General features: G+C 50.4%; 1 protein-coding gene across 1 annotated transcript; it reads right to left on the reverse strand.

Annotated features, from left to right (window-relative positions):
* Window positions 1-1,469: 1,469 nt before the first annotated feature.
* Window positions 1,470-17,114, reverse strand: LOC311427972 (olfactory receptor 14C36-like; the record flags this gene model as incomplete). Its single annotated transcript, XM_084539547.1, has 3 exons — window positions 1,470-2,204; window positions 11,818-12,044; window positions 16,994-17,114. The coding sequence occupies 3 exons, from the start codon at window positions 17,112-17,114 to the stop codon at window positions 1,470-1,472; spliced, it is 1,083 nt and encodes a 360-aa protein (XP_084395673.1).
* Between the last annotated feature and the right edge of the window lie 624 nt (window positions 17,115-17,738).

The raw sequence follows: 17,738 nt of genomic DNA on the forward strand, positions 1-17,738 counted from the left end.
TTATTTTATTTGTTTATTTATTTATTTTATTTATTATTGACAGCACTGTGGACAAGGATTATCTACCAATGTATGCTTTTTCTGTGAATAGTCTTATGCAAACATTTACCAAAAGATATTTCCCAACTTTTTTTTTTTCTTTTTTCTTCTTCCTCCACCTCTTCCGTCTTCAAGCAGAACTCCAAGGGAAGAAGTCACTGAATTAAAGAATAACTCATGTTGATGAGATGATGACTTGGAAAAGTGCTCCATGCCATCATAAAGGGAGATAAAAAAGGGTCAAACGTGTTGGTCCAAGTGCCCATGACTGAAGGATGCTGCTGGTAACTGGCTGGCAGGAGGACTTTGTACCACTAATGTCCAGCCAACTTCTCCCCCCCCCAACTTCATCCCCTTCTTCAGTGTGAATATCAGCAATGTGGCTAAAGAGAGACTCCAGGAGACTATGGCAAAGGCCTTGCCAAATCCAGGTTCACCACATTCCCTTCTCTGCCCTCCCCTACTGCTTCACCTGTGGCAGGACTTTCTCCATCACGTTCCCATGGGCAGAGGTGACAACTGCAAATCTCCCAGTCCTTTTTCTTGTGCTTCCTGAAGACGAGTTTGCTGTCTGCTTTTTCCAAGTCCCCAGAAATCTCTCTGATCCAAACGCTTGATGGCCTGGTCCAGAAAGGCAGGGTAGTGTGACATAGCAGAGAGGGGCATTTGCAATGAGCTTGTGAGAGGGGGGTTACAGAAATCTCACAGAGACACTGGGGGTTGGTTCGGGAGTCACACAGGGCAACGGCAGCGCTCTATGAGATGTCCACATCTGAGATGGCCTCCCATGCTCCTCATACACACGGGGCTGTTGAGAGACACGAGTCTCTGCCTTGCACACCACGCACAGTGCACTGCAGTTCCTGCAGTGTCCCTCTGGCTCCTGCAGCCACTGCCAGAGGCTGGGAGGCACCTCAGCCCTGCAGTGCTTTGCCCTGCTCTGCCCTCCTCTGAGATGCCCCACGGCATGAGGATTGGTCACAGGGACCTTGCTTCAAGGAAACACATCTCAGAGCTGGATTCAGGTGCCTTCCCAGGGAATGTTACTTAACCTTGTGACACTGTCTGCCCCACTGGCCTTCATAAGACTTGTAGGAATGGCTGATGGCATTTGTGCTCACTCGTGTTCATCTCTCTGTGTGTGTATGATGTGCCTGCTGGCACCAGCAGCAATGGGATTCCTTTTACACATCTCCCATGAACCCTCAGGGGGCCCTGCTCTTCTCCTGGATATCCTACCTCCCAGGGAGCCTGTATGAGATGAGCAATGAGCAGTGGACTGGCCAGCCATTGCTGAACCTCCTTCCCATGCACCCCATAGCTCTGAGCTGGTGGTGATGCCCTGCAGAGTAAGAAAAATGACAAAAAAAGATAACAGAACAAACCTTGAGCCTGCACTGTATTGTGGGTCATATGCAGAAAAAAATAGGCTATGTTTTTGATTTTGAAACATCTGCAGTCATCAGTCTCTTCAAGGCATCCTTGAGCTCCTGGTTCTTCATGCTATAGATGAGGGGATTCATTGCTGGAGGCACCACTGAGTATAGAACTGCCACGACAAGATCCAGAGATGGGGATGAGATGGAGGGGGGTTTCAGGTAGGAAAACATGCCAGTACTGACAAACAGAGAGACCACGGCCAGGTGAGGGAGGCACGTGGAAAAGGCTTTGTGTCGGCCCTGCTCAGAAGGCATCCTCAGCACAGCCCTGAAGATTTGCACATAGGACAATACAATGAAAATAAAACAACCAAATACAAAAGAAAGACTGAAAACAAGTAGCTCAACTTCCTGGAGGTAGGCATCTGAGCAGGAGAGCTTGATGATCTGGGGAATTTGACAAAAGAATTGGTCTACAGAGTTGCCTTGGCAGAAGGGAAGGGAAAATGTGCTGGCCGTGTGTAGGACAGCATTGAGAAAGCCACTGCCCCAGGCAGCTGCTGCCATCTGGGCACAAGCTCTGCTGCCTATGAGGCTCCCGTAGTGCAAGGGCTTGCAGATGGCAACGTAGCGGTCATAGGCCATGATAGTTAGAACTGAATACTCTGAACCAAAGAAGAAGACAAAAAAGAGAACTTGAGCAGCACAGCCTTGATAGGAGATGGCCGTGGTGTCCCAGAGGGCATTGGCCATGGCTTTGGGCAGAGTGGTGGAGATGCAGCCCAGGTCGAGGAGGGCGAGGTTGAGCAGGAAGAAGTGCATGGGGGTGTGGAGGCGGTGGTCGCAGGCTACGGCACTGAGGATGAGGCCGTTGCCCAGGAGGGCAGCCAGGTAGATGCCCAGGAAGAGCGCAAAGTGCAGGAGTTGCAGCTCGTGCGTGTCTGCGAATGGCAGCAGGAGGAACTCACTCACAGAGCTGATGTTGGGCATTTTCTGACATTGAACACAGCTGCCTGTTTGAGAGAAAACGGTAGAAAAAGTTAAAAAAGATTTCTTTGAGGAAGAACTATTGCAAGCCTTAGAGTACCCCCCAGTCCAAAGCTCAGTATGTGAAGACATTTTCTGCAGCTCTCTTCCTTGAGCTGTGGCTGGTGCTAGCTGAGAGTGACACTGGAAGAATGGGCAGTTGTGGGCTCCCTAGAGTTCCTTCCTCCTGTGCAGTAGGAGGAAAGCAGGAACATGAGGGAACCTCAAGTGCCTTCTACTTGTCAGTTGTTGCAAACAACTCAGCTGAGTGCAGAGCTGAGCTGTAGGTATTTTGTTTGCTTTATTCTATCCCAGTAGGCCTGGCAAAGCTTAGGATAGGAATTGGGTTGCTGAATGTCCTCAAATTTCCTGTGCATTCCTCTTGATACCCTGTGGGAGTGTCCCTTGGTGAAGATCAAGCAGAGCAGCTCTGCCCAGCAGTCCTGTTCTTAGCTGCCCTGTGTCACCCCTATATGAGTTGCAGGACCATCCCGTTAGACTGTTTCCCTGAAAAAACGGAGAAGACACTGGAGAAGGCTGCTGAGGGAGGAGGGCCACAGAAAGCCAGATGGAGCTTGTGAGCTTGTCTTCTTTTCTATGGCTGCAAGAACTATGAGGCAGCTGACAGAGAGCCTGACATGGCCTGCTTGAGCAGGGTGTTCTGGGCAGACCAGGGAGACCTGGCCTATGGCTATACATGAGGTTTCTGCCAGATTTCCTCACCTCGCACTGCAACCCAGCAGGACTCTCAAAGCCTACTGCATTGCCCACTGCCCTCCCAGAAACAAGACACAGCAGGAGGAGACCCCTCCAGGACCTGCAGCTGCACGGCCCTGCAGCCAGACCCTTACCTTGTCAAGGGCTGTGCAGGTTTCTCCTGCAGGCAGCTCTCAGCATCCTCCCACACCCAGCTGCCTCCAAGCCCTCTCTCCTTCTCTCCTCTCTGTGTGCCAGCTGTGGTCAGAGCCCCCAGCCCTGCTGCGCTGTGCAGAGGAGCTGCTCCTGGGCACAGCTGTCTCTCTGCACCAGGTTCCTCTTGCCACAAGCTCTCTCTGTCCCATGAACCTGGCCCAGCTCAGCAGCACAGCACCAACCAAAGGCACTGCAATCACCCCTCTGGGGGCTTTCCTGATGAGCCCACAAACCTCAGGCACTCAGAGACAATTGAAGACATGTCTCCAGAAGTCCAAGTCAGAGGCAAGTTTCCTGCAGTGTCCCCCTGAGGGCCAGCACTGACACAGCCTCCCTTGGAGCTCGTTAGAGCAGAACCCTGGAGGCAGTGAGGATAAGGAGACAAAGGCAATGTGAAGGTGACACTGAGGTATAGACAAACTGGATGTGTGTCACCAAGCACAAGGGCCAGGCCTTGACCCCTGTCCTCTGGGAAGGAAGATCCTTTCCCTTCACATCTTCCACAGGACGCTTCCTGGTCAGTAGGAGATGGGGATGTGCATGGCCAAGTGAGGAGAATGGTACGAGCCCTGCCTGGTTCATGGGTGGCGGCAAGGAGGCAATGAGGCCCTGGTGCTTTAATGAGAAGCTTTGTCCTCGTAGGTCTGAGTAACAGAGACAACAGCCATAGCTGCCCCTTTGGCTACAGCTTAGGAGGAGATATGTTAAAATCATTGTGATGGGGCCTCATTGATTCATTTCAACGTTGTACAGAACCTCAGAAGTTTCATACCACTACTCTTCTCATGGCATCACACTGCCCACCCCATCCCACAGACCCCAGGAAGAGCCCTGACACAGATGTCGGAGTGCAGGATCTCCCCTCCCACTTCCAGGGATGAGGCCTCTTCTCCTTCATTAGAAGAATACAAGACTTTTTTCAGCACAGTGCCTTTGCCTGTCTTTAACCATGGCCTCCAATTATCTGCCCTAACAAGGCCCTGGGGAGGCTTCATTAGTAACAGCCCTCCATGGGGCCCATTAATATTCCAAGTCACTTCAGCTTTTCCTCCCGACTTCACTTTCTCTAGCAGTTGCATTATTCTCCTCTCAGTACCTGAGCGTCATAGCATCAGACCAAAATACACCATGGTACTCATTAAAATGCAGAAACTCCTGACATCTCTTCCATAGTTTTCTTCATGACTTCAAGACTTGTACAGCTAATGGCAGAGCTTGCATGAAGTAGTTAAGGAAGAAGATTTCAAAAAAGCAGCTAATACTAATATTTTTTTGTTTTAAAGGCTGAATTTTACTGCATTTCAGCTTTGAGCATCATTCTCCTATTGCTATTGATCCAGGGGGACTTCTTTGGAGACTTTCATTGGGAAGAAAAACAGTCTGGAGGTCTGACACCTCCACTGCCAGCAGTAGTCTTTGTCCCTGTAACTGTAGCACAGTTCAGCACATGAAAAGCTTTCTAAGATAATCAGGGAAAATATAAATAATAATAAAATAAAATAAAATAAAATAAAATAAAATAAAATAAAATAAAATAAAATAAAATAAAATAAAATAAAATAAAATAAAATTGAAATGACCGTTTGATCCTGAGAAATTCTAAATGAATCTTAGTAGACAACTGGACATCCATGGTCTCTCTTTGGTCTTCTGTGGAAAACTCAGGGTGAAAAGTGAAAAAAAAAATCTTCCTGTGGCTGTAGCTGTACCCATGAGCTTGGCTTCTTTTGGGAAATTGTCCCCCTCCAGCCACACAAACCTAAACTGAGTAAAGTGAAAAGAGCTGCCCAGTCAATAGAGCAGGGAAAAATCCTACTTCCTGTGCTGTAGATGCAGAAGGCAAAAAGAATTGCATTGTGCCTGACACTACTCTGGGACGTGTAACCCAGGTCAGGCAACTTTACCTTAGTGCTGACAAGTCCATCACTAAACTACGCTCCCAAGCTCTACATCTACACCTTGGCTCTCCAGTCGATGACCCAGCTCATGGATGGCAATCAGGGAGTCTCGGTTAGCGTGACGCTGCCTCAGGTGTGTCACCATGGTAGCCATTGGCACCTGCTGTTCTTCAACCCTCAGCAAACCCCCAACAGAAGGGTTCTGTGGAAGGCCAAGCAAGGTAGACAACTGGTTCATGTCCTTTTTCTCCAAGACAGCTATGTCAAAGCCCCACCTTGGAACTTTGAAATTCCCTCTCCTGAAGCAGCCTATGTCGAGGACGCACGTAGCCTCCGGGCCAGTCCCAATGGGGTGCTTTGGCCATTCCTTCCCAGTTAGACTCACTTCAGCCTCCAGTACAGTTAACTTTTGGGATCCCCCTGTCACTCCAGATATACAGGTGGACCTCTTTCTAGCTTGATGGCATTAGGGTACACTGTGCACTGGTGTCTAGTAGAGCCTGATACATTTGTGGGTCTGATGTGCCAGGCCATAATAATAATTATATCTGTGTCTATACTACTACTACTACTACTACTACTACTACTACTAATAATAATAATAATGATGATGATGATGATGATGATGATGATGATGATGATGAAATATATAATAACAATTTATTGCTATTGTTGTTGTTATCATTATTTCCTTTGTGTCCTATTAATCTGCTTTTATATCAACTCATAAACTTTTACTTTTTTTTTTTTTTTCTCCCTCTTCTCTCCTGCAGTCCATTGGATGAATATCTGTACAGTTCTGAGCTGCCTGCTGGGTCAAACCACAGCAAGGCTTTTTGGTGCCTAGCATGGAGCACAAAGGTTGAGATGACAGAGCTAACCACAGCGTTTTAAAAGTAAATTGTTATAAGCATTAGATCAGTTTAACAGCTGCTGATCACAGTATTGATATTTTTGATCTGGGGTCTGTGGTGCTTGTTTTCAGAATTGTGTTGTACAGCACATTACTAATTGTCATCCATGGTGTGCTCTTTATCAGTCCTGGGGGCTGGTTTAAGGTTACTGTTTTGCTGTATTGGATAATGCTGACTTATGACAGGATAAAATAATTGCTGCCTCCATATCTCAGGAACCATCTCTTCATCTCTTAGAAATTATTTAGTATTACACTCTTTTAAACTCTTTGCCTTTTCTCCTTGGGGAGTAAACCTATGCAGGGCGGGTGGAAGTGGGATGGACAGTGGGGGATGCTTTTCACCACTTCTTCCCTCTCCCTTTCTCCTGCACCTCCCCCTTCTCCTCCAGGACAGGCATATGGCCTGTCCAAAGCCACTCCAAACCCTGCAACAGGCCCTGCAGGCACTCCAGCTCCTGAGGTGGGCCCAAAGTTAAATGGACACTCGTGACAGGCCCTATAGCTACTCCCAAACCTGCGATAGGCACTGCAGCCACTCCAACTCATCCAAAAGGCCCTGCAGCCAGAACAACTCCAGCGATGGGCCCTGCAGCCACTCCAGCACCTGCAATGGGCCCCATGGCTGGGCCAGAGAACCAGCCTGTGCCAGTATCGGTTGCCTCTTTATGCAAGAGAAAACAATGGGTGTAAAAGTCAGTTTTTCTTTAGAAAGGAAAGAAACTCAGGCACCCAGACAAGAAAGGAGGAGGAAGTAGAAGAGGCATGTTTCTCCTAAGTTGGTCCATCATGGAGGCAGGGTGACCAAGAAGAAGAGGTCATATAAGCATCAGAAACCATGTGATCCCTATCCCAGTGTAAGCTACGAGACATGGGAAAATATTTTAGCCATCATCTCGGTGAGCACATTGTCAGCTGGCTGCTCCAGTGCTGAGAGAAGGGGGCTAACAGTCTGGATTTAGAGGGCAGGGAAGCCAAGCAGCTGGGATCCTCCTGTACGTGAGGGGTGATTGAGAAAGCCATTGGAAAAGGGCACAAGGAACTTAATCCTCTCAGGCCTGAAAGAAAGGTATCCCTTGAAGGAAGATCTTCTATGTCAACCAGGCAAGTGGACCACCATGCACAGGGGTATCCTGTACCTAAGGGAATTACCCATGCTGAAGGCGATTTGTAGAAACCTAGAAACTAACAGCTGTCCAAGGATCCAGATAAAGTCAAGTACACATGACCCATGTGACAGAAGTTTGTACAGAGCGCACCATAATCATATGCCAATTCGTTGGCAGTAATGACCAGGAAAGACCAAGAGGAACCCATGGTGGATGAATTGGCTAGCCAGCTATGGCATTACAAAGAAAGTCTCTCTTCTTCCCTACGAACCTGTGTCTCGTCTATGGAGAAACTGTCTGAGTAGGTCCAAGAACTACAAGAGAATACATCTTCCTCCCCACCTGTACGAACCAATACCTCAGCTCTCAGGTGCAAGTGTCCCTCTACTCAAGAAAGGTGATATCGTGGGTACATACCACGTGCAGCTCTGTGGTTTTAACTGTGTGATCGCGGAGAAGCCATGAGTAAATGGGATGGAAAATCTACCTCCATCCTAGAGGCATGGATACATGAAGCGCAAGGAAAAACATTCACAAAAAGGGGTTCTTCTGAGAAAATTGTTGCTCCTGTTTCTGGTGGGCAGTCCTCCAAACAGAGTAATGAATACTATGAGCGGGACTAGAGGGGTTCTACCTCCAACAGGGGGGAGGAAGGAGGCAACTGGGTGTATTGGACTTTGAGGATTACTCGCTTGGCACATCAGACCCAGAGCAGGTGTTAGGTTTTAAAGGACACCAATGCACAGTGTAGTGTAATGCCATCGAGCTAAAAGGGCCAGAACCCAATTGTATTTCTGGAATGATGGGAGAATCCCAGTAGTTAACTGTATTGGAGGCTGATGTGAGTCTAATGGGAGAGAGTGGCAAAAGCAACCCCTTGAGACTGGCCCAGAAGCTCTGTGCATCCTTAGTATAGAGTCCTTCAGGAAAGGGTACTCCAAAGATCCAAAGGCTTACCTTTAAACAGTTGTCTACCTTGCCCACTCTCTCACAGGACCCTTCTGCTGTGGACGTGCTGATGGTCAATGAGCAGCAGGTGCCAATCGCTACCACAACAGTGCACCTGAGGCAGTATTACACTAACAGAGACTCCCTGATTCCCCTGCATGACCTGGTTCATTGACTGGAGAGCCAAGGAGTGATCAGCAAGGCTCTCTCACCCTTTAATAGTCCCATATGGACAGTGCAAAATTCTAATGGGGAGTGGAAGATAATGGTGGACTTCTGTGGACTGAATGAAGTCCCACCACCGCTGATTTTGACATAAAACAAAGCAAGGTCAAAGGACCTACACAGGAGATCCTGAGGCAGGCTGGCCAGGTTCAGGGGGACCCCTGCTTGGGGATGGGCTGTGTATTGGTCAGTGTGTGGTGAGCAATTGCACTGTCATCGCATGATTTAATAAACTACATTATCATCATTATCAGCAGCAGCAGCAGCAACATCTCTTCCTTTCCTTTCCAATCAAACAATCCTTATCTCAACACATGAGCATTTCAGGGGTGAGGATGAGCTATGTGGTGCTGAGCTGTCTGCCAGGATAAAGCACATCATGCTTGACAACCACAGTACAACAGCACAAATGACACTTTCAAAAATCAGTCTCTGAAATCTACAGAGAGAAGCCTTCCTCTGAGACCAGGCCTGGCTCTGCAGGGGCAGTGTCTGTGTGCAGGGGTGCAGAGGAAAAGTCCCATCCCAGCAGCATGGCCAGGGAACACCAGCGCTTGGGGCATGCAGAGCTGCTCTCTTGCCACTGCCGCCCTGTCCTGCGGAGCCCTGCTGGTGGGGTCAGGCCTGGCTGCTCCTGCAGCTTGGTGCCAGTGCTGCTGTGGGGCCGAGCTGGGACTGCAGGCAGGGACAGGAAGTGGGCACGGCAGTGGCACAGCTGGCCTCCACTGCAGCACTTCCCTCCTAAGGGGGGATCTCCTCCGAGGTGGACTGAGCAGAGCTCAAGTGCTCAATCTGGCGTGAGCAAGCAGAGGAGGGATCTGCAGCCCCAGGGCACAGAGCAGCCCCAGCAAAGGAGCATGGTGAGTGATTCCTTGCAGCCCTGGGGCAATGGCAGTGACCCCATGAGCTGGGTCTGTCTCCCAGCCTGCCCAGCACAGCCCTGCAGAGTGCCCCCATGCTCTGGGCACCACAGCCCCCTCGCTCTGCAGAGCAGCACCACCAGCTGGGGCTGGGGCTGCAAGGATGTTTCCCGTGAGTGTCTTGTAAGCTGGCTTCAGGCACACGACTTCTGGATGTGAGCGTGATCTTCACTGTGCACAAGGAGCTGACAGACCGCCAACAGGCATGGGGCTGGAACATTGCCTACAAGATCCCTCCTGCCCTAGCACCTCACAGGACCGGCACAGAACTGGCTCCTGAGTGTCAGAGAGGCTGGGAGCCCAGCAGGTGTGCCATGAGGTTGGAGGATCACAACCAGATCACTTCTACCTGGGCAGGTCCTGGCCCAAAAAGGGGGTGTTTTGTAGGTGTGGCATTATAAGCTCAGTGGTGTATCAGAAGCACTAAGTCCAGCAGGAAGCTAATGGCTGTTAAATGGCCTGTGAGGTGACTGCTTTCTGAAGTAGCTGACAGGTCACCCTTGACTCCTGGCTGGGATCTGTGCCTTTAGGCTCACATCTGCCAGTGTCCATGGTAGGGCAGCAGAAGGCACTTGCTGTGCATGTAGTTTCTGAGATCGGCTCTTTCTAAGTACCTGGTAGGCCCCATAGAGGAAGAGGTCTTGGTTAGGGGTTGTCATGTCAGAGGTGTCAGCTTTTGCCTGAAGTCATCCTTTAGGACTGCTTTCAGTTTTCGAGACAGAGGGGGCCACTGCCTCCAAGACGCTTGTGGCAAACTGAACCGTGCATGTGGGTTTGGAAGAAGATAGCCTGGGTACACAGAAGCCATTCTGTATCCAAAAGTTGGAGGCAGGAAACAAAATTTTGGGGTAGTACAAGAACTGCTGGGCATATTGTGCAGGGTTCACCTACAGCCTTTGTGTTCTTCACCATCCTGACTTAGGTGCCATGTCAGTCTCTGGAAAGGAGTAGCCAACAGATATGAGACAGATACTCTGAGATCATGAAATCCATCAGCTTGTGGGCCACAAGGAGGAGATGGGTGGGGATGATCAGAGGAGCTCAGCTCTGCCTCAGGATCTCCTGCCCCAGCAGCAGGAATGTGACTGTGGCAGGGACTGTGAGGTCACTTGTGTCTGGAGGTGGCAGGTCACCCTTGCCTTCTCCCTGGGAGCTGCACTTTTGGGCTGACAGCTGGCAGTGGCCCTGCTAGGCCAGCACAAGGCACCTGCTTGGCATGCTGACTGGGGGATCCCCTCTGCCTACACCCCCAGAGGACCCAGGCAGAAAGAAGGCCCCTATATGGGTTGTCCTGTCCCTTCTGCTTGAGTCCATGAGTGGGCAGCAGCAGGCACAAGGCTTGGCTGTGTCTAGCCAAGAAGCTGTAAGGCCAGCAGCAGGCCCATGGCTTGGAAGCTGCTGCTGAGGTGACTTGTGTCTGGTTGGCTGAGAGGCCGCAAGGAGCCTGCTGAGTTGGGATGCCTAATTCAGGAGTGGTTTCCACCCTGATGTAGCTTTCTTTGGTAGTAGGAAAGAGCAGGAGAAAAAAAAAAATGACACAGACTGCAGCATGGAAGTTACGCACTGGCCACGAGGAGGAAAAAATGTCCCTCAAAGGGTTGTGCTGTGGTGCCAGAGGTCAACCAAAGAGTGTCTGTGATCAGACCATGGCTTTGTGTTTCAAGGAACAGCTGGTGAGGGTTGATGAGACATTGGTGAAATGACTGAAATGCCGGGATGAGAGCAAGGGGGTGAACAGAGATGGGTGTCTGCAGATTTCAAGGAAAGAAAAAGAAATGTTGGATAGCATAGCAAAGCCTGCAGAGGAGAAGGCAGAGGGTGCTGGCAAGAATGCAGGGCCCCAAAATCCATGGATGGGGAAGAGATGGAGGGTGGCTTCAGGTAGGCAAATATGGCAGTGCTGACAAACAGAGAGACAACGGCCAGGTGAGGGAGGCACATGGAAAAGGCTTTGTGTCGTCCCTGCTCAGAGGGCATCCTCAGCACCACAATGAAGATCTGCACATAGGACAGCACAATGAAAACAAAACATCCAAAAAATAAAGAAACAGTAAACACAAGTGCCCTAACTTCCCTGAGGTAGGCATCTGAGCAGGAGAGCTTGAGGATCTGGGGGATTTCACAGAAGAACTGGTCCACAGCATTGTCATGGCAGAGGGGCAGGGAAAATGTAGTGGCCGTGTGCAGGACAGCATTGAGAAAGCCACTGCCCCAGGCAGCTGCTGCCATCTGGGCACAAGCTCTGCTGCCCACGAGGCTCCTGTAGTGCAGGGGCTTGCAGATGGCAACGTAGCGGTCGTAGGCCATGACGGTGAGAAGGGAATAATCTGCTCCAGCTAAGAAGACAAAAAAGAAGACCTGAGCAGCACAGCCTTGATAGGAGATGGCCCTGGTGTTCCAGAGGGCATTGGCCATGGCTTTGGGCAGAGTGGTGGAGATGCAGCCCACGTCGAGGAGGGCGAGGTTGAGGAGGAAGAAGTACATGGGGGTGTGGAGGCGGTGGTGGCAGGCTATGGCGCTGAGGATGAGGCCGTTGCCCAGGAGGGCAGCCAGGTAGATGCCCAGGAGGAGCACGAAGTGCAGGAGCTGCAGCTCACGCGTGTCTGCGAATGCCAGCAGGAGGAACTCACTCCCAGAGCTGATGTTGGGCATATGCTTGTTCTGGGCATGGGGTCCTGCCGAAGGAACAGAAAGATGGTGATTATTAACATTAGAATTATCTAAGGAAAAGGATTTCAATTTCTCATTTAAGCCTCCCAACATGCTTGCTCACTTCCATGAAGATATTTGGCAGATCCCTTTCTTGCAGTTGGATTGATGCTGCCTTAGGCTGTGCTTTGGAGCAGAGGACTCTGCTTTAGGCAATGCAGGAGTCAATACTGTCCTACACCAATAGGTAAATAACATAGGAAGACTTGTATCTTTTCTTCTAGCTTAGCTATTACTCCTGTGGAGAATCTCTAAGGCAGAAATCCTGTACATTTCTTTCTTATTGCATGTGAAATACTGTGGATCCTGTGGATCCTCTCCATGGATTCAGTTGATCTGTGCTGCAGGAAAACTGAACTCAGAAGTTCACCTGAGAATAACTTGGACACTGCTGAGAGCAGAGCAATCCAAGCTCAAAGTGTCCATCTCCAGACCCCCCACTCTGTCCCCATACTCCCATACTCCCTTTCCCCCAAGCACACCGAGGGCTCACCCCACAGGCATGTGAAACCCCCATCCCCAGCCAGCCTGGGAACAAGAACAGCAGCAGCATGGCCAGCTGGAGAAGCCAGGAGGAATGCCAGCGTGCTGCTGCCAGGGGAGGCAAGGCCAGGGAGGGACAGACGGACACTCAGCAGACCCTCCTGTGCTGCAGCTCTGCCTGCAGAGGAGGCAGCTCCTGCTGGGGACACCAGGGCAGAGGTTGTGCTGGTGGGAGAGGAGAGCAGGGGGTGTCCCAGGGAAGGTGCCTGCCCTGCAGGGGATGGCAGGGAGGTGCCTGAGCCCTCCCTAACACAACATTTCTGGCAGCAGCTCCCTCTCACTGCCTGCCCATGTCCCTGCTACCTGCCCATATCCTTGCCAGGAGCCAGATTAGCGTCAGCTCAGTAAAAACCTGAGGAGTCCACAAACATGACATTGGTCCAATCTTTAACCTGAGGTGGCTGAAGGCACTTTATGAAGTTCATTTCTGACATATGGATCTCTCAGTGCAATGCTCCAGGAGTCTCAGTCTCCTACACAATGCTGACAACAAATTACCTTGAAACCTACCTGCACTCCACTGCCATAAGCTCAAAACACAGACTATAGAAAAAATCTTACCCTTCAGGTAACCCCAGTTTTAGCCTTCCTCTCTAAATGTCCAACCATAGATGCCATTCTCTAAAGCATCTTCCACTCCTTTCTGGAGAAACAGAGAGACCCACCCTGACAGATGCTATCAGCCATCAGATGTGCCAGCTGTAGAAGACCCCTCTGGCAACCCCACCTGCATGGCCCTGCTGCCAGAGCCTCACGGTGTCAAGAGCCTGCAGATGTGTCCTGCCACACGCTGCCCTCTGTTGTTGCGCTCCTCAATGCCTCCAAGCCCTCTCTCCTTCTCTCCTCTCTGCATGTCAGCTGCGGTCAGAGCCCCCAGCCCTGCTGCGCTGTGCAGAGGAGCTGCTCCTGGGCACAGCTGTCTCTCTGCACCACGGCCCTCTTGCCACGAGCTCTCTCTGTCCCATGAGCCTGGCCCAGCTCTGCAGCACAGCACCAGCCCAAGGCACTGCAATCACCCCTCTGGGGGCTTTGCTGATGAGCCCATGCACCTCAGGCACTCCGAGACAATTGAAGACATCTCTTCAGAAGTCCAAGTCAGAGGCAAGTTTCCTGCAGTGTCCCCCTGAGGGCCAGCACTGACACAGCCTCCCTTGGAGCTCATTAGAGCAGAACTCTAGAGGCAGTGAGGACAAGGAGACAAAGGCAATGTGAAGGTGACACTGATGTGTAGGAAAACTGGATGTGTGTCACCAAGCACAAGGGCCAGGCCTTGACCCATGTCCCCTGGGAAGGGAGATCCTTTACATTCAGAGACAGCTCAGGGCTCTTTGTGGTGCAGTAGCAGATGGGGATGTACATGACCAAGTGCAGGAGAATGGTACAACCCCTGCCTGGTTCATGGGTGCATGCATAGCGATAATGAGGACCTTGGGCTCATTATCAACTTGTCTCTTCAAATTCATCAGTGGCAGTGAGTTTCAGTCAGAAATGAGAGTAGGGACTTTCAGCCTTGGTATAACCCTTGATCCTCTCCACACCAGGCTGTCCTAGGGACTCCCAGACCTGTACCTCTTTAGTGGCTATTGTAGGCACTTGTCCGTGAGGTGTTACACCGAGTCTGAGCTGAGTCTGATAACTCAGATCTTCTTGGTGTCCATGCTCCTCCTAAGGCAGCTCTGTAGGAAGCTTGGCCTGGTTTCTGGTGAGCAGGCACCACTGCTGTATGGCATCCCTCGTGGTGCTCAGGCCTTCCTCCTCCTGGGCACCGCTCACTTAGCAGGGTCCCAGTCTGCCCATGTGTAGGGTTCCTCTTCCTCTGGTGCAAGACTGGGTTCTTCTTGTAAATGTCAAGAGGATTCTCTAGGCAAAATCCTGCATTTTCTCAAGTTTCGCCCACACTGATGCTCCATTCTCTCAGCTGAAGACGGCATCCCAACCCATCATAATTCTTGTGGCCTGTCAGCCAAGCAGACTCAAGTCACCTCAGCAGCAGCTTCCAAGCCAGGGGCCTGCTGCTGGCCTTGCAGCTTCTTGGCTAGACATAGCCAAGCCTTGTGCCTGCTGCTGTGCAGTCATGGACTCAAGCAGAAGGGACAGGACAACCCATGTTGGGGCCTTCTTTCTGCCTGGGTCCTCCTGGGTCTGGAGGCAGAGGGGATCCACCAGCCAAGCAGGTGCCTTCTGCTGGCCTAGCAGGGCCACTGCCAGATGTCAGCCCAAAAGTGCAGCTCCCAGGGAGAAGTCAAGGCTGACCTGCCACCTCCAGACAGAAGTGGCCTCACAGTCTCTTTCCGTGACACATTCCTGCTGCTGCCCTATCAAGTGCAGATGCAGAAGTGACTTCAGAGTCACATTCCTCCTGCTGGGTAAGGACATCCTGAGGTAGGGCTGACCTCTCTCTAGTTCTTTAGGGACTAGGGCTCACCATTCTAGGTTAGAGGATAAACACAGGTTTAATGGGAATCTTTGGTGTTCTTCTGTGGCTATTAGGTCTGTCATAAGCTTATGGGCAAACCCTGTGGTTAAGAGTATTTTAAGGCCTGCCTACAACTTCTCTAGAGCGAAATAGTGCATTTTAATGTTAGTGTTTAGGGTAGGGATTGGGGTAAGCAGGAGTGTAAAGGTCCGGGAAAGGTAAGGGAAGGGGGCTAAGGGCTGTGTTTTGCTTCAGTGCATACTTTGAGTAGTGGATTCCTCTCAGAGAGGTGGAGTAGCGTTTAGTATTTAGTAGCATTTAGTTTTAACAATTAAAATTACTGGTTCAAATAAGGTGACGGCAATACATGACTGTTTTAAATCAGTTTTACTGTAGCATCTAGCATCTACAGTCTCTTGTCCAAGCTGCTCCTGACTGTGCCACATTTTATTGGGATCAGCTTTCTGATGACATTTAACATCTCAGTGTATCTGTCTCACCTCTGTTGGCTACCCCATTCCTGAGAAGCATTGTAGTCAGCATTGTAGTCAGGAGGCAAAAGGACACATGGGTCTTTAGGAGTATCCTGCACAATGTGCCCATCAGCTTTGCACCTCCACAAAATCATGCTTCCTACCTACAAGTTTTTTTTCCCAAGTGGCTTCTATGGAGCCAGGGTTCCTTTTCCCAGGCCCTCTCACATGTTTCCGTTTCGGGTGTGCAGGGATTGGATGAGGAAAGCAATGCACAGATGGAACTGATCTTCTCAAGGGATGCAAGCAATAATAGGAAGGGATTCTACAGATACACTGCTCATAAAAGAATGGCCAAGGAGAGTTTACCCCTTGTGATGGATGAGAAGGGTGAACTGGTAATGACAGACATGGAGAAGGCTGAGGGACTCAACAACATCTTTGCCTCAGTCTTCTCTGCCAGTCAGGCTTCCCAAGTCTTTCATTTCCCTGGACCCATGGATGGAGGCTGGGGGTGCAAAGTCCCACCCACTGTAAATGAAGTGCATGTTTGAGACCACCTGCTGGAACTCCACAAGTACAAGTCTATGGCACCTGACGACTTGCATCCCAGGGTCCTGAGGGAACTGGCTGATGCAGTTGGCAAGCCTCTCTCCATCATATTTGAAGATTCCTGTCAGTTGTGTGAAGTCCCTGGTGGCTTGAAAAAGGGAAATATCACTCCCATTTTTAAAAAGGGTAGAAAGGATAACCCAGGGAACTACTGAATGGTGAGCCTCAGCTCTGTGCCTCAAAAGATCATGGAAAAGATCCTCCTGGAATCAGTGTCAAGGCACAAAGAGGTGATCCGAGACAACCAGAATGGCTTCACCAAAGGGTAAATGGTGCCTGGCCAATCTGGTGGCTTTCTACAATGGAGTGACCACATCAGACAACAAGGGAAGACCAACCAATGTCATCTACTTGGACTTCTGTAAGACCATTGCCATGGTCCCACATGACATCCTGGTCTCCAAATTAGAGAGATATGCATTTGATGGGTGCACCATTCAGTGGGTAAGGAGTTGGCCTGAAGGTCACACCCAGAGAGTGGTGCTCAATGGCTCTATGTCCAAGTGGAGGCTGGTGATGTCTTGTACCTCAGGGGTCTGTCCTCGGACCCGTATGGTTTAATATGTTTATTAGTGACATAGACAGTGGGGTCGAGTGCACCCTCAGCAAGTGTGCAGATGACACCAAGCTGAGAGGTGTAGTTGATGCAACAGAGGAAGGGATTCCTGTGCAAAGGGCCCTGGGCAACCTGATCTCGTAGGAGGCATCCCTGCTTACGGCCGGGGGGGTTGGAACTAGATGACCTTTAAGGTCCCTTCCAACAGGAGCCATTCTCTCATTCTACGGTCTCACAAACTATACCTCAAGCATGACTCCCATGCCATCAGCCTTCCTGTGGTCTCTCACCTGACTAGAACAGAAGGTGCCTCACCATCATGTTCAATGCCATGTGCATGCTTCTGGCCATTACAGTCCCTATCTGTGCCACATTTCTGCAGCTGGTCCATCAGCTGTACAGACAGAAGTGGCCTCCCAGCCTCCTTCACAGCCATGGGCCTCCTGCAGGCCCAGCACATCCTGAGGCACACCTGATCCCATCCCAGCATTCCCAGCCAGCTCCTCCTTGTGGACTGTGATCTGATCACATACCTTTCACCGCACATGCCTCTTCCAATGCCATGGGACTGCTTCAGGACCTCACAGGCCCTGCCCTACCCCAAGCATAAAAGCCACACAAGGTAGGGGTAGGAGTGGGGTTGAAGCTGAGATGTGCTGTGTGCAGGGTGGAGGGCTTTGAGGGTTAGATGATCAGGTTAATGTTTAGGAATAAGAGGTCACATTCCAGGGTTAAAGGAATGGCAAGGGCTTCAAGGAATTGTTTGGTGTTGTGCCTAAGGAACCTGCTCAGGGTTTAGAATAAGGGCAAGCTTTGAGGACTTCAGTTTAGGTCTGCTTTGGGGCCTAAGGCTAAGGCTGGCACTTTTCTCCTTGGTTAGGCTTAATCATCCTTCTGCTTGCCCCTCTACTAGAAGATGGGTTTGACGTCTACCTTTTCCAAATCCTGAGGAAAGTCTTTGATCCATCTGTCCTTTCCAAGGTATTTGAGATAGGTTTTATGACAATGTCAGCATCTCCACTAGCACCTCTCTCACCCTTCCCACACCACCACTAAGAAA

Source organism: Aythya ferina (genome assembly GCF_964211825.1).
Source record: "Aythya ferina genome assembly, contig: HAP1_SCAFFOLD_29, whole genome shotgun sequence".
NCBI classification, from domain to species: Eukaryota; Metazoa; Chordata; class Aves; order Anseriformes; family Anatidae; genus Aythya; species Aythya ferina.